This window comes from Rousettus aegyptiacus, unplaced genomic scaffold (assembly GCF_014176215.1).
Source record: "Rousettus aegyptiacus isolate mRouAeg1 unplaced genomic scaffold, mRouAeg1.p scaffold_m13_p_2, whole genome shotgun sequence".
NCBI lineage: Eukaryota > Metazoa > Chordata > Mammalia > Chiroptera > Pteropodidae > Rousettus > Rousettus aegyptiacus.
In genome coordinates this window covers 164,088,057-164,103,258 of record NW_023416295.1, presented here as the reverse complement: position 1 = coordinate 164,103,258, position 15,202 = coordinate 164,088,057, and the positions used below count along the sequence as shown (strand labels likewise).

Below are 15,202 nucleotides of genomic sequence, written 5' to 3'. Positions count from 1 at the left end.
GGTTTTCAAATTTGGGCCACAGAAAAATCCAAATGTGTAGGGGTCCTGGACCTTCTGCTTATGAAGAGTCCAAACCTCATGTTAAGTTCGAAATATCAGGGGGTTAAAAAAAATATTAGGGGTTTGCTAATTGCCAAGCTGGATGCTCTGTGTCCATGTAAAGCTTCTTGAGGCCTGAGACTATTGGTTTTGTTCAATGCTCTACCCACAGGGCCTAGAATGAGGCCCTAGCACATAGTAGTTGCTCAATAAATACTTGTGGACTATAAAGCGACAGCCACTTCCTGTTCATCACAACTGGCACTGCCAGTTAAAAATTTCCTTAAAAAAGCCTATTCTATCAGATTACTAATTCTGGTGGGGGGAAAAAAGCTACAATCAGCTCTCTTCTTGGCTTAGGGGGGCGAAAATCACATTTCTTTAGTGCAAGGGACTTTTCGGTTGATTGGAAATTGGTTTAGAATTAGTCCCTTGCCGAGGTACCTCTTTCTATTTACTTCCAGCAGAATTTCAAGCATGGTGGCATCAGCACACATCTCAAAGGTTGTTATCCCCCAGTGACTCCATGAGTGTGAGAAGAACATTCACGCCCCCGAATGCGCTACAGCAAGCACAGGGTGAAACGCAGATTTCTTCTGCGAAGACATGAGAATTTCGCTGCCACAACAAGAAGTCTAATACAAAGAGCCCGTTTAAATAACTATAAATAATATTAATTAGAATTTATGGAATGCACAATTCATGGAATTCACCGGAACACGAGGAAACCTGTGAGACGGCGTTGCAGGGTTCACGTCTCAAACCGAGGACACCCACCCTCTTCCCCTGCAAAAGCAGCTGTCCTTCCCGACTACGGATTTTAAATAATTCTCACTATGCCGCTTGCAGCATCATCCCCGAAGAAATATTAATTTACAAAATAACCCAATATCCATATAATTCTTTTGACAAATAAAAATCTTAAATTAAAAAGCATGATTCTCTCCCTCTCCCCGCCCCCCCCTCCCCTTTTACTCCAATTTCAGGTAGCTTGGCACTGAGTAATTGAACATTAAAAAATCGAGTTTGTACACTTCGTACAGCTGCGTTTGGTGCTCTGAGCTGATGTTCTGGAAGAACTCTGTGGTCATTTCATCAGTAGTTCTTGTGGACTTGGCGTAGGTGGGGAACTTCAGGTAGCTGCCCACCCCCGCCAGCTGCAGCACGTAGTTCGAGTCCTCCTCCAGCGTCTCGTACTTGCCCACGAGGTCGTAGTGGATGTGGCACGGGTGGCAGAGTGAGTAGACGGTCTGCCAGTGTTCGTTGAAGGGCTCCTCGCGCTGGGTGTGCGGGTCGATGAGATAGGCCACGAACTCCTCGAACTTGACGTCGTCGCCCCTGCGCAGGGCCTCCTGGGTGGCGTTCTTCCGCTGGCGCTTGATGATCTTGGTGCCGTAGCGCTTGTGGAAGGAGGTGTTGTACTTCTGGGTGAACTTGTTGCGGTAGGCGGACACCAGCCTCTCGAAGGGCTCGCGGACGAACAGGAACTTCATGTAGCTTTTCAAGCGGTGGTTGATTTCGGGGATGCTGTACTGGTTCAGGGTCTTCAGGTTGGCCGAGACGTGGGCCTCGTTGGCTGGGATCTCCATGGGGTCGCTGTACTTGCCCCGGCCGGTCAGGACCATCATGAGCCGCTTCCAGTTGGTGCAGGCCACCTTGGGCACGTAGCAGTAGATGAGCTCGTGGTCCTCGTCCACCACCAGGTGCTTCAGGTCGTTGGGGGTCAGCACCCGCCGCTTGCGGCTCGTGGCGCTGTTGGCCCTGCACGTGTCTGTGACCTGGTCCCGCCTCATCTGGTGCAGGACGGCGGTGTTGGAGAGCTCCAGCTGCAGAGGGGACACAAGAGGAACCAGAATTCAGTACTCGTGGGGGATGTTTCCGCTTGGCCACACCCATAGCCACGACGGCCAACGCAGGCCGCCAAGGCAGCCGGCGGACAACTAAACGGCCTGAGTCTCCATTTCTAATTCTCCATCAGCTGTCTCCACTACCATTGTTCTTTGTTCTACCACACTCCCCTTGCAGAGTAATGATCGACTCTGTAACTATCCACCACCCTCTGCTTGCCTGGCGTTTGACTAGAGCAACCTGCAGGCGGTTTTTCTTTTCTCTGTGCGACCAACTTGAACTGGTGTTGATTTATTTAACAATATCAAGTGCCTGCTATTGTGCCGGACAACCTGCCGCCAGGCACTGAGGCTACAGTAATAAAAAACAGTACAGTGAAGTAATTGCCTTCATGAAGCTTCCAGTCTAGCTGAGAAGAAAGAGGGAAGGGAGGCTCGGAGAGGTTCAGCTACTAGCTTAAGATCATATAGTGAGCAAGAGACAGAGCCAGTATTCAAACCGAGGTCTGCCGGGCAACCAGAGCTGCCTACTTTTCACGCTTCTCTGATGTCCACTACCCCATCGTCCTGAAGTAGGAAGAAAGCATGGCGGTCCGGCATTTGGTTGCTTTATCTGAAACCAAGGGGAGCCAGTTTTTCCACAAGCCTAGCATTATGGACATCTGTCGCCTTTTGCGTCCCCTGGTATCAGTGCCTTGATTTTTCTTTGGAAACCCATTCTCCATCCTCAGTTCCCTTTTCCCGCAAACTGCTGAGCTGTGAGAATGGCAGCCTGGAGCTTGGGAACGAGGTAGAGTGCCACCGTGAAGGGAGAGGAAGACTGGGAAGGAAGGATACCGAGGAAAGATGAGCAGACAGACAGAGGGACGTATTCCCAGTGACATCATCTGAATGCCTAGGTCTATATGCTGTTGAAACCAGACCCCCAGCTCCTGGGCTTTTGTTACATTAGTTAATACATTTGCTTCGGTGCGTTAGGCAGTTTGAGTCTGGAGTCTATCGTTTGCAACCCAAATAGTTGGACGTTTGCCTGTATTACATTTGAGCTTTTCCTCTCCGCCATATCCAACCACTGATCTGTCTATTCAAACGTGTGTGCAGACCTCACGATGTACCGGGCCCTCTGTTCAGCACCAATGGGAGATACAACCTTTTCCTCAAGCTCACAGCCCAGGAGATACCAGGCCAGAAAGCCGGCAGCCTCAACAGGGGCCAAAGGGAGGTCGTGTGTGCTGCTCTAAGTTCTTGGAGCAACAGTTTCTGCCCAAAGGCCATTCGCTCCCAGTCTGAACCAGTCCTCACAGTCCACGTAGACTAGGAGGCGTGCCGTGTCTTGGTGTCCGACACCCAGAGGCTCAGAGACCTTTATGGAGTCTCCTTATTACTGACACCTTATTATTTTTGGCTTAATGCCATGCCCCCCTCTGCCCTCCTGAATGTGCGACGTGGCTCTTCTTTTAAATGTAGAAAAATAATGAACATTAATTACGGTGAAAGGTACAGAGACCCCGGGGCTCCAGGGCTATGGGATTGCCGCTCTGGGGCTGCGGGTGACACGGTGCCTTGGTTGCCTCCCCATCCAGCCACTCGTCTTTCGAGGTCCCCCACAGCCCGGCACCAACCTACTTCTCCAGCCTCATTCCCACTCCTCCCTCCTAAAGGAGTGAAAGGCGCTCCAGAGAAACTGATACCTCACTCTCTTCCCTTTGGGCCCAAACACTCTGGGATTCTCCTCTGCCCATCTTTGCTGGTCTAAACTCAACGGTCCCTCAAGGCCCAGCGCACTCCCCCGCCACGCGAGTGAAAGAATCTTTCCCTCCTTTGGATGAGCATCCTTCATCACACAGCTACCCAGCCTACTTCATGCTTGGTTTTCTCAAGTCCGGTGGCCGCTAGTTTCACAGGGACTTAGGGCCGCAGAGCCACTGTCCCCTCCGGGCCAAACTCTGTGGCAGGATTTGAGTCCTGGGAGTGCAGAGGGATCTATGAAACTCTTCCCTCTCCCGCCACAAACCATCTGGATAGAGCCAGGGGCCTGGGTGTGACTCCAGGAGCTGGCTCTATGTTTCCATCTCTGACCCACAATCTGTATAATTCGTCCTGAAATGTGCACAGGGCAACTGGCATGGGCCTAAATTAGGTATGATGGTGAGTTACCGGGCCACTGGCGGGAAGTCATTACACCCTGCATCAGAGCTCTGTAACTGCCTCCCCTCACGGTCCCCGCGATGACGATGACAGTAACGATGGTGATGGGGACGATGAGACAGCATGAGACACAACAGCCGGCAGGAGCCACTCCGTGCGAGGCACCTTCATACGTTATCTAACACATCCTCTTTGATCTGCCCAGCAGGTCTCCGAACTAGATGCCATCACCAATGGAAATGTCCACACTCGAGGGAAGGAAGCAAACCAAGAGAGAGTGCCAGCGCTTTGGGGGGTGGGGGTGGGACCAACAATGCGAATCCGGCCGCGTCCCTCCCACACTAGTCCCCAAGCAGGGCTTTGTAATAGTCAATGACTCTTCAGCGGGGCAGAGGTTCCCTGAGCATCCGTTTGGGAACTACGCGAGGGACCCACAGCTACGGGGCAACAGGAAGACGAGAGCCTGCGGAGGACTCGTTGATGAAGCAGCTTCCTTCCTTGTCACCGGAAGAGGACACCCACCTTCTCTCGCCATGTGTTACCAGTTTTATGAAGCAGGGGTTCGATTGCTGGTCTGGGAATTATCTGAGCTTTGAGACGGATTCTCTTTCCAACTTCACTCCCTTTTTCTCCCCTTCCCCCCGCTTTTTTTCCTTTCTCAAAGGTATTTGAAAATACCGTAACAAAGGACATACATGCAGTGCAAAACGGAAACAGGAAACGACAAATATACGCGCTTAAGACTCTCACTTGTAGAATCTCCAGGGGTCAGCTCCCCGACTGACCGCACGCCTGTGTCACAATTCACCGCCACCTGAAGTCCACAGACCATTCCAGCATTTACCCAACACTTTCACATATACCATCTCATTAAAGAACCCACGGGAACGTCTCCAGAGCCTACGAGAAGGTTTCTATTTAAGAGACATCTTAAATATGCCTCTCATGGGGGTGGGGGGTTGGGAGGCTGGCTACCGCCAGGGCTTAATACTTCATGTTAGTGGTTCTCAACCACCAGCACACATGGAGATCAGCTGTAGCGCCTATGAGGACACAGCTGGCTGGGTCCCACCCACCCTGAGCTTCTAGTCTGGTAGGCAGGTCAGGGATAGGGCCTGAGAATTTGCATTTCTGGCGCGTTCCCAGGTGCGCTGGATTGCTCGGGCTGCCGCAACAAAATACCGCACGCCGGGCGGCTTCAACAACAGAAATGTATTTTCTTACACTTCTGGAGGTGAGGGCGGGGTCGGCATCCTCTCAGGCCTCTCTCGTCGGCTTCTTGCTGCCTCTTCCCGTGGCCGTCCCTCGGCACACACTGGTGCCTGGTGTGCCTGCTGTCTCTTCCTCTTTTTATAAGGACACCACACTTATTCGATTAGGACCTACCTTAATGGGCTTGATTGAACCTAGTCACCTCTTTAAAGGCCCTATCTCCAAATACGGTTACATTCAAAGATACTGGGGACTTCCATATTTATGTGACTTTGGGATAAGGGGACACAATTCGGCCCATCACACCAGGTGATGCTGGTGCTGCTGCTCTGGGGACCACACTTTGGGGACCGCAGCATTACACTAGGTGGAAATGTCTTTCCCCCATTCACAGCTATTCTTAATTATAGAACACAGACCCGGGTTCGCCATCTGCTGTCAGGAGACTCCTAGATCTGCCTCCAGTTCCAGCCTCGATTGCCTTCATCTCCCTTTCATCTCCCAAAAGTATAAATTAGGTCAGAGGAAGGCTGATTCTAGGAAACCGTGAACACGGCTACAGGCTCTGGGCCGTGTCCCGTATTCTCGTTTAGATGTCTATTTTTAATTTGGACATTTTAAAAAGGCAGCTATAATTAGTTTAAGTACCAAATTTAGGGCCTGTTTGAAAAAGTCTTTAAAACTTTACTGTGTTTCATCTTAAGAAGAAGAAAAGCTGGTTTCCCTTAAATTAAAATGTCTTCTGTGGTGTTTACAATTTCTCTTAGACACAAGAAACCAAACAGAAGGAGGAGCCAGTCTCCTGGACAAAAGTGGAAACACAGAGAAAAAGGTAAATTTGGAAGCATCGAGTGAGGGAGGCTTGGCAAAGTTTGCCACTAACAACCATCCGCTCGGGCCCGGCCTCAGTTTCTACCCTTGAAAATCCTAATACAAAACCCTTTCCAGCTTCTCGGTTGCACTGCCATCATCCTGTCGATTTTAAAACTAGGGGATGCTCTCACTTGCTGTGATTATGTTATGTTTCTTTCTGCTACAGAAGTCCCTAAACTCTCGGGAAAAAAAAAGGCTAGTCACGAGGAATCACGGAAGAAACCACATCCACAGCAAAAAGAGGCACACATTCGTACTCGCTCCCATGAACCGATCACTGGCACTGTCCTGGCCCGTTTACCCTCTCGCTCTAGGAGATAAATACCGTTAGTATTGCCAATGTACAGATGAGGAAACCGAGGGCCAGGGAGAGTAAGTAACTGGCTCAAGATCAAGGAGCTAGAAACTGGGGCTGGGGTTTAAAGCCAGGTGGCCTGTGTTCTGAGACCCTGCGCTGTGCGGCCCTCTAGGGTCTACACGCCCACCTAGGAGTCACCAACTCCAGCCACGAGAGTCTTGAGTCTCAACCCTGGCCACTCACTGGGATCACAGGACAGCTATTTTATTTTATTTTATTTTATTTTATTTTATTTTATTATTTTCTTTTATTTTATTATTTATTTTATTTTATTTTTTGTTGTTGTTACTTTTCATGAGCTTTTATTTCAGGCATCTCGGATAAAACAAGTCCAGTAATCTTAGAAATCAAGTTATTATTTTAATTTTATCTGAAATGATGCACCACCTATTTGGGTTTTTCTTGAGAAGCTATTTATGGGATATCACGTTGTCGACGTAAGAATAGCAGAATTGGAAATGGACCCCTAGGTGAGGAGTCCCACCTGTGTTAAGGCCCCAGAAGCTCAGGTCAGATCCCAGTAATACCGTGCATTGTAAAAATCAGAGGAGCTTTCAACACCGCTGAGGCCTGGACCCCACCTCTGAGACCTGATGTACTTGCTTTGAGTGTGGTTAGCTCCCCGGGAATTCCAAAGCTGCCAGGTGGGGACCACGGCCTTAGAGGCTCCAATGCCAGCAGCTATAAACTAACACACAGACTGTGGTCTTGGGTGAGTTTTACCTCACTGGTCCTCAGATTTGAGGAAGTGGCTTTTCATTCTGCAGGGCCAAAGGTCAAACATCTACATGGCCACAGCTGTGAGACTTCTTTGGGTGTGTCCATAGGGGACCACGGGGAATTTTACAATGCTTAAAAAAACTTACACGTTTAGAAAAGGAGAAAAAGATTGGGCCTTTAAAGAAATAATCTGGTCTGAATCTGTTGCAAAATTCATAGGGTTTAGGGAAGAAGTGATTCTGTGTTAGCTGACATTAACCTTGCCAGGGAAATTGGTTTCTTAAGAGTTCAATTTGTCACTAGGGAAACACCTGTTTGACTGCAAAGACGGGATGAGAAGCTGCAAAAGCTTTTCCTGCACTTGCAAAGCAAAAGGAAGGATGAGGCGCAATGATGGGAAGCATTCCGAGCCCCAGAAGGTGAGGCAGGGGTGCAGGAGATGCTGATGACTGAGGGCCCGGGGCCGATCGGGATCAGCTGACCAGGCTATGGCTGAGCTAAGGCCCTGAACTGCATTTTAAGCTTAGGAGTTCTGTGGGCAGAAACAAGTGAGTAGAGTGTTGTTTCAAGCTTGTGGTTAAAGTACTTCTTTTGTATGAGGGGCTTAAATTTGGTGACCTGGGTTAGAGTCACACACTTCATTACCCTCTGGGCCACTTGAAGCCGAGAGATGCCACTCACTTAAAATCTAACCATGTCGTCATGGTCTTTCAAGATGTTTTAATTTCTTAAGAGAAGCCAGAAAACCAGATTTCATATGTAATCTCTACATTCTTAAATGTTAGCAACAATTAAAAAAACAAAACAAAAACATGTTTTTTAATGATGTGGGCCACACCGTACTTCTTTGGGCCGCCAGTTAGTGCCCTTGCCCAGGCAACTGAAGACAGAAAGGCTGGTAAGGAGGGGCCCTCTTGGAGACAGCTGTTCTGAGGGCCCACTTCCTCCAGCCCAGCTGCCTTGCTCAGTTAATGGAACCAGCAGGCAATTCCGTGGAGGGGAACGGGGCGGAACGGGCCAGACTGCCGGAGCTCCAGAATGCAACCATGGAAGCTCACGGTCATTGACAGAAATCACCGGAACCTCAGCTCTTTCCGCCCAGTTGCCCGGCTTCTCGTTTCTTTGTAAAACTCACTTTCTAACACTCATCACAACGTACGTACTTATCCCGTGCGTCTCTCCCTTCTGAAATGTAAACTCTCGAGAGGGCAGGCAGTTTTCACTTTTTTGTTCACTCTTGTATCCCCAGTGCCAGGCACATAACTAGACATTCAAAACTCTGTCGAATGAATGAATGAGCGAAGGGATGAAGGAATGCATGCATGAATGAATGACTTGGGATGGTAGGGATTTTAAAGGTCATAATATGGCTGATGAAGCTGCGTAGGCTTCCTGGTGCCTACACCTGTAGCCGCCCGGAGGGAGCTCAGCATTAGCCCAGAGGCTGGAGGCCAAGAGAGAGGCAGCTGGGCTCTCAGCGAAGGATGGAAATGGGCTCCGGGTGGCTGCGACAGCCTTTGATGAAGTGGGGAAACTGGTACTTTCCCCGCATCTGGCGAGGCCAGGAAACAGTGGGAGGGGAATCTTGGGAGAGGGACCTGGTGCCAAGGGCTGCCCTGCAGGGCTTGGTGTGGGGTGCGTGCTGCCAGGGCGCCCTTTCAGTGCGGCCAGGTGCAGCTGGACGGTCTCATTTCCAGTCGGATCAGCTGTTTGGACTTCCGGAGGCCTGGGCCGGTGCGGGCGGGGGGAGCAGCAGCACAGGAACAGGGATGGGGCGGCTGCCAAGCTGGACGGGCTTCTGATGAATGGTGGCTCGGAACAGGGACAATGATGGGGAAGGGACACCGCTCCCACACCGCTTGGAAGGTTGGATTTCCTGGGAAGTCAGAAATTAGGGGGTGGGCAGAATGCGCATCTGCGGACGGATGCTGACTACTGGCAGGAGGGGGAGGGGCGGGGGGCGTGTTCCTCTGCGCAGCCTCAGACTCTTCACCCCTTTCCCCGCGGAGGCGGCGACAGGGCCCCACCCACCCTGATGAGCCTCCCAAAGGGTGATGCTCTTTAGAGGCAGGGTGTTAAGGCCCCCCAGCTTCTCCTGTTCTCTCCCTCCTTGGGGCAACTCTCTGTTGGTTCTCTTTCTGATTCCCTTCCTAGACTCACCAGAATGTTCCACTACTCTTATTTTGACCAAATTGTTTGACCTCTTCAGTCTTAGTTTCCTCATCTGTAAAATGGGGGCAATAATGGTGTCTCCCTCTCTGGGTTGTTTTGAGGACTCGTTGAGAGCCACAGGGAAAGCACGAGCGTGGTGTCCGGCACATAGTGGGCACTCAGTAAACTGTGATTCTCATTGTACATACTACAGAGGGTTACTGCATCAGTGGCCGGCAGTAGAGCGAGTGTATTGCTTTGCCTTCCTCTGCCTAACAGCCGTTCTCAGTCTTCAGAGCACGTAAGAATCACAGGGAGTGTTTGGTAAAATATGGACTCCTGAGAAATTCCGACTCGGTGCGTCTGGTTGTCCTGAGAACCTGCTCTTGCTTGCTGCCACCGAGTGATTCTCCCAGGCCACTTCCAAAGCTGATGGTCCTGCATCCCATTTTGAGAACTGCTGAACGAGCATTGTGTTTACACGTGCTCCGCAGTTAATGTCAAACACATTTGTCATCCATGCAAAACGCCTGGCTTGTGCTGATTCGATATCTCACTGACACAGGTGACGGATAGAGGCAATTGGAAGCAACTTGGATTGGCAGCTGTTAAGCAAATTGGAGATCTAAAGGGCAATTTTCGAGGTACGTCGAGATTAGCTATTAATATGTATTAGCAGACTGTACAGTACGCATGAAATTTCAGAGTAAGCGAACTATGGATTGACAGACAAGTAGCAATGTTTCAACAATACCCCATTTCCCTATTGTTCAAAAGGTACGCGTGAGCCATTCTCATGGGCTTTCATTCGGCATGTTGTCTGTTTCCTTCTTTCACAAAGACAGGCTGAGCCGGCTCTGCAGATGAGGCCTCAAGTCCCACTCCCACCCTTGCCCACTCCTCCTCTCCCCCCGGCACAGTTGCCAACAAACCTGGGACCCCAAAGGAGCCATTTCCATCACCTCTGCCCAGGCCCCTTTGTCTCCAGCTGCCGCATCCTGATCATAGTTACACCCCTACAGTCCTTGAAACATATTGCTTCAGAGTTGGAAAATACCTCTGTGATCACCTGATACCAGGCTCTGATTTTCAGATGGCAAAACTGAGGCCCAGGACACAGGGATGGTTTAACATTTGCAAAATGTCAATGTGCAAAATAAAGAAGGGGAATCCCAAGGTCATATCAACAGATGCGGGAAAAGTCTTTGACAAGATAGAGCATCTATTTACCAGTAAAACACTTTAAAATCGGTATAGAAGGAAAGTACATCAACATAATAAAGGCCATATATGATAAACCCTCAGCTAACATTATACTGAATGATGAAAAACTAAAAACCTTTCCTCTAAGATCAGGAACAAGACAAGGCTGTCCGCTATCACTACTATTATTCACTATAATAATGGAAGACCTAGCGAGTGCAATCAAGTAAGAGAAAGAGATAAAAGGCATCCAAATAGGAAATGAAGAAGTCGAATTGTCACCATTTGCAGATGACATGATTCTCTATATAGAAAACCCTAAAGACTCTACTAAAACACTACTAGAAACAATAAACAAATAGATAAAGTTTCAGAATACAAAATCAATGTTCAGAAATCCATAGCATTCCTATACTCTAATAATGAATTGTCAAAAAAAGAAATAAAAAAAAATTTCCCTTTTGCAATTGCAACAAAAAGAATAAAACACCTAGGAACGAACCTAACGAAACGTGTGAAAACTATGCTGAAAACTATAAGACACTATTAAAAGAAACTGAAGAAGACACAAAGAAATGGAAAGATAATCCGTGTTCCTGGATTGGAAGAATCAGCATAGTTAAAAGAACCTTATTACCTAAAGTATTATACAGATTTAATGCAATCTCCATCAACAGAAGGCTCGTTACAAGCGAGGTGAGAACTGGGAAAAGTCTTGACAATTTTTTTTTTTTTTTAAAGAGCAGTGACCCTGTTTGGGCCAGGGGAAGAAAATAAATGAATCAATTTCAGGATAGGATTTTTACAGAAAATCAGTATCTTCCTGATCCTCTTAAACACATACTGAACAAACATGGAGAACATTTTGTTTCTTACTCTGCCTAGGAAGTCTGGGATTCTGCTCAGTTGACCTGACACAGGGGTCAGAGGTCAGACGCCGGAGTCAGGCAGACACATCTGGACATGAATCCTGTCAACACCCGTGACTAGCCTCATGACCTAGGGATAATCGTTTCCACCCTCCCAGCCTCAGTCTCCTCATCTGTAAAGTGGGAGTCGATAGCATACCTTAAAGGCCGTTGTGAGGTTTAAAGGGATAAAGCCCGCAAAGAACTAAGTACATCCCCTGGCCCACAGCTGCTCTTCATTGCACAATTAATATTCAAAGCTCAAGGCTCTTTCCTGGGGTGGGGGTGGGGAAGTGTCCTTTGCAGCTGTTTCCATCAAGGGGCAGAGTGGCTTAGAACCCAGACTGCGGCCAGGCAGCAGCCTGGGGTTGAAATCTGGCTCTAATACTTCCCTGCGGGGGACCTTGGGCAAGTTACTTAACATGGGCTTCAGTATTCCCACCTGTAAAATGGGCTTACGGCGGCGCTGACCTCCTCAGGTCCTACGTGATGGTGAAAATAGCTCCCTCTACGTTCAACGCGCGGGGGTGGTGTGGGGCGGGGTGCGCAGGTGACAGCTACGAGGGCGTCGCTCGGGCCAGCGTGGTAACGAAATGATGAGGAACCCTCCGTATTCACCTTCCGTAACGACCTCTGGTCTAAGATGCTGATGAGGAGGGAGAGTGGCTGATGTCACTTGTCCTTTCACTCCCCCTGCCCGCCCTGGGTGGAAGCCAAAGAGCGGTGAGCTCGGCAGTGGGAGCGAAGGCTCAGGCCTGCACGCGCCCACAGGCTCCCGAGCGGCGTGGAAGGGCTCTGGCCTCTGGCAGGCAGGCACACGGTCGGTTCCCTGGCCTCCTGCTGACCCCGCCTGCCACCTACGGGGCCTACTTTGCCCCCCGTGGTATATGGATTGGTCAGCTCGCCCCTGCCCCACGGCCCAGTGGGCCGCTGACCTCCCCCAGTCTTGCTCTCCATTTGTGGGACGCATATCTCAACTGGGCAGCCGCTCTTTATACTTAGCCTTAACCGACTACAGGGCGCTGGGGTGGGGGCGGGGGAGCAGGATGAAGCCGGATAAGGTTTGTCTTCGCGGAGCGATCTCACACGCTAACGGGGGTCACGGACGGGGAAAGGAAAACATCGCAACGCAGTGTGGCAGCTGACAAGTGCTGACGCGGTGGGGGGACTGGGCACGCTGGCGGCAGACCCGGCGCCTGCTGGCCTGCAGGCCGGGGGCTTTCCTGACCTCCTCGAGTCTCTAGCTCCCCATCTGCACAGCGGGCAAAGCAACAGCCCCTGCCTCAAAGGCGGTGGGAACGATCCGATGAGCTGATGAGCTGAGTTACTCGCTGGGGCGTGTGAGTGGCAGCTCGTTATCCCAGGAGGCGGGTGTAGGGACGGAGCAAGGGCACAGGTGGCACCGTCCCTCCTCCGTGGGGAATTATTTCCCCGAGAAAGGAGTGTTCGTGTGTGGCTGGAGAGATCGGAAGTTGTGAGCTGGGCAGAAAGAAGGCCACACAAGCAGGGGGTGGGGTCGGGGAACAGGAAGTACAGGGACACAGCAGAAGGAGAGAGCAGGTACCTCTGCACGGGCCGCGCGCCCAAAGGGACAGGGCCAGACCGATCTGTTGAAGCTGGCTGAGCCTGCGAGGCCCAGGGGAGGCTGCAGCAGCCCCAACGCCAGGCCTTCCGGAAAGGAAGCTGCGCAGACATAATTACACTGTGGAGCAAGGAGGGCCGCTGGGAATCTTTTTTTATACACTAAGTGGCATTCTCTGAGCCAAAGCAATGAATGGAGAGGTTCAGAAAAGCAAGTGGGGTCCCGGTCGGAGGCGGGAGGAGCTGATTTTCGTGGGTGAATCTACTTCCTGTGGTGACTGAAACCTCCAGTGAAGGCCCTTTGGCTTCAGGGAGCAAAGGTACCTCGTAACACCTGGGTACAGGCCACCGCCACCTTCACAGGAAAAAGAGCCATGGCAGTCCCCTCCCCGTGGCTCACCTTTCACTTCCCCTGCTCAGCAATTTCTCCAGGCTGGGCCCTGGGCACAAAACCACCTGATGAAAGAGTCCCTTTCCTCTATTCCCGTTTCTTTTGAAAAACATGAAAACCAGCCACTCGAGAGGAGTGAGGAATACTACAGAAACTCAAGAGGAGGCAGGAATTCCTCCACTCCTGTGTCTCCTGCCCTGCTCTGAGGAAGGCACTGGGCAAACAGAATGATCTAGAAGAGTGTGGATGACCTGATCATTTGTTAACTAGTCTACAACTCCAAGGTAGCCTGACAACAGAAAAACACAAATTCGCCTGCAGGCTCAGGTAGAAGGACAAAAACCAGGGGTTGCGATTACTGAGGTCAATGTTTAGTGAGTGCTCGTCATGCGGCAGGTGAGGTGCCAGGCCCACGGGGGATCGCATATTTGGCAGGACAGGGGTGGACCTGTCCTGGACAAGAAGACCCCAGGCTGGGAGAGGGGCGCTCCACGTGGCAGTGGACACTTGCCTGGCTGTGGACCAAGAGGACTGAGAAATAAACTTGGTATGCGGGGGCGCCTGCTTCTTTATTCCCATGGGGAACTCTCCATCCTTCAATGATGTCGTGGGTAATGGGAACCAGAGTGACAGCAGGAGGCCGGACGGTCCAATGTGGAGTCGCGATGGTGATGATGGCCGCTCCTGGCAGCTGCAGACCTACTGGGCTGGGGCTGTACCTCATCGTCTCTGAGTCCGATAACTCTGTGAGGCGTGCGTAGACTAACACCTGCATTTTACAGATGAGGACGCTGAGGCCCAGAAAGCGAAACCAGTGTAGCCGTCCTATCGTTCACTTTGTTGAGAGTCATGGCCGCACGAAAGCGGAAGCCCAGCCAGCTTTATGGTTTGAGAATCCTACAGACTTCGAGAATTCAAAGAATATCCTGAATGGGCTTCCTCAGAGCACTCGCCAGGCACTTGGACGTTTTGGGCCTGGAGCGCAGCCCGCTGTCACGTGGGAAGTGGCCAGGTAATGAGAGGGGAGGGCACTGGGCATTTGCCACGGGCCAGGCATTCTGCTAAGCACTTGACAACCTCAGGTCCTCACAGTGACCTGAGAAGTGTTATCCCCACGTTACAGATGAGTAAACCGAGGCATAGAGAGCTTAAACACAAAGCTCAGGGCCACACCTTGAAGGCAGTGGGATCCAGACTTGATCTTGGCGGCGGTCCGATTCCAAAGCACAGATCCTTGGGCCCAAGCCAGAGACCTCGAGGCTGACCTTCAGCTATCTGCCTTTGTGACCTCTATCATCCCCACTGGGAAAAGCCTGGAGCACACCAGCTGATCCACAGCCCGGATCTACCTCACGGAGGCAGGCTTCAACTCTGGGTGCACGGAAGACACTCGGGCAATGATTACTGAACTAAGCGCTCAGGAAACTCTGATTAAATTCCCTTCCTGAAGTTGTTATGGAGTTTTAAAAATTCCCCATAACTAATCGCTTAGGTAGCGTGTCCTGTAAAGACTGTCTATAAATGGCATTAAAGGGAAATCGAATTCTATACTCAAAGATGCTACTTTTGATCGTGTAAGGCATGGGGCATGGCTTTTGCTTTTTTGTCTCTTGGAGCCGTATTCTGTTTCTGTCAAGAGACTCAAGGAAGAAAACATAAATCAAAGTTTCAGGGTGTTTTACACTGACTTCTAGCACATCCCTCAGTTTTGTTTGGGGGAATCTAAGGGGGTTCAAAGGAGCCCCTGTCTTCCACGGGCATCCGAATGGAG

The 15,202-nt window shown here is 50.6% G+C and overlaps 1 protein-coding gene across 3 annotated transcripts in view; it reads right to left on the bottom strand.

The window, feature by feature from the left end:
* Positions 1–687: 687 nt before the first annotated feature.
* Positions 688–15,202, bottom strand: part of CHST11 (carbohydrate sulfotransferase 11) — a 237,034-nt gene continuing 222,519 nt past the window's right edge. For all 3 annotated transcript variants that reach the window (XM_016126991.2, XM_016126992.2, XM_016126993.2), the window contains exon 3: positions 688–1,865. In XM_016126991.2, coding sequence (XP_015982477.1) covers positions 1,011–1,865 — 855 coding nt within the window. In that variant the 3' untranslated portion in view covers positions 688–1,010. The remainder of the gene's footprint in view (positions 1,866–15,202) is intronic.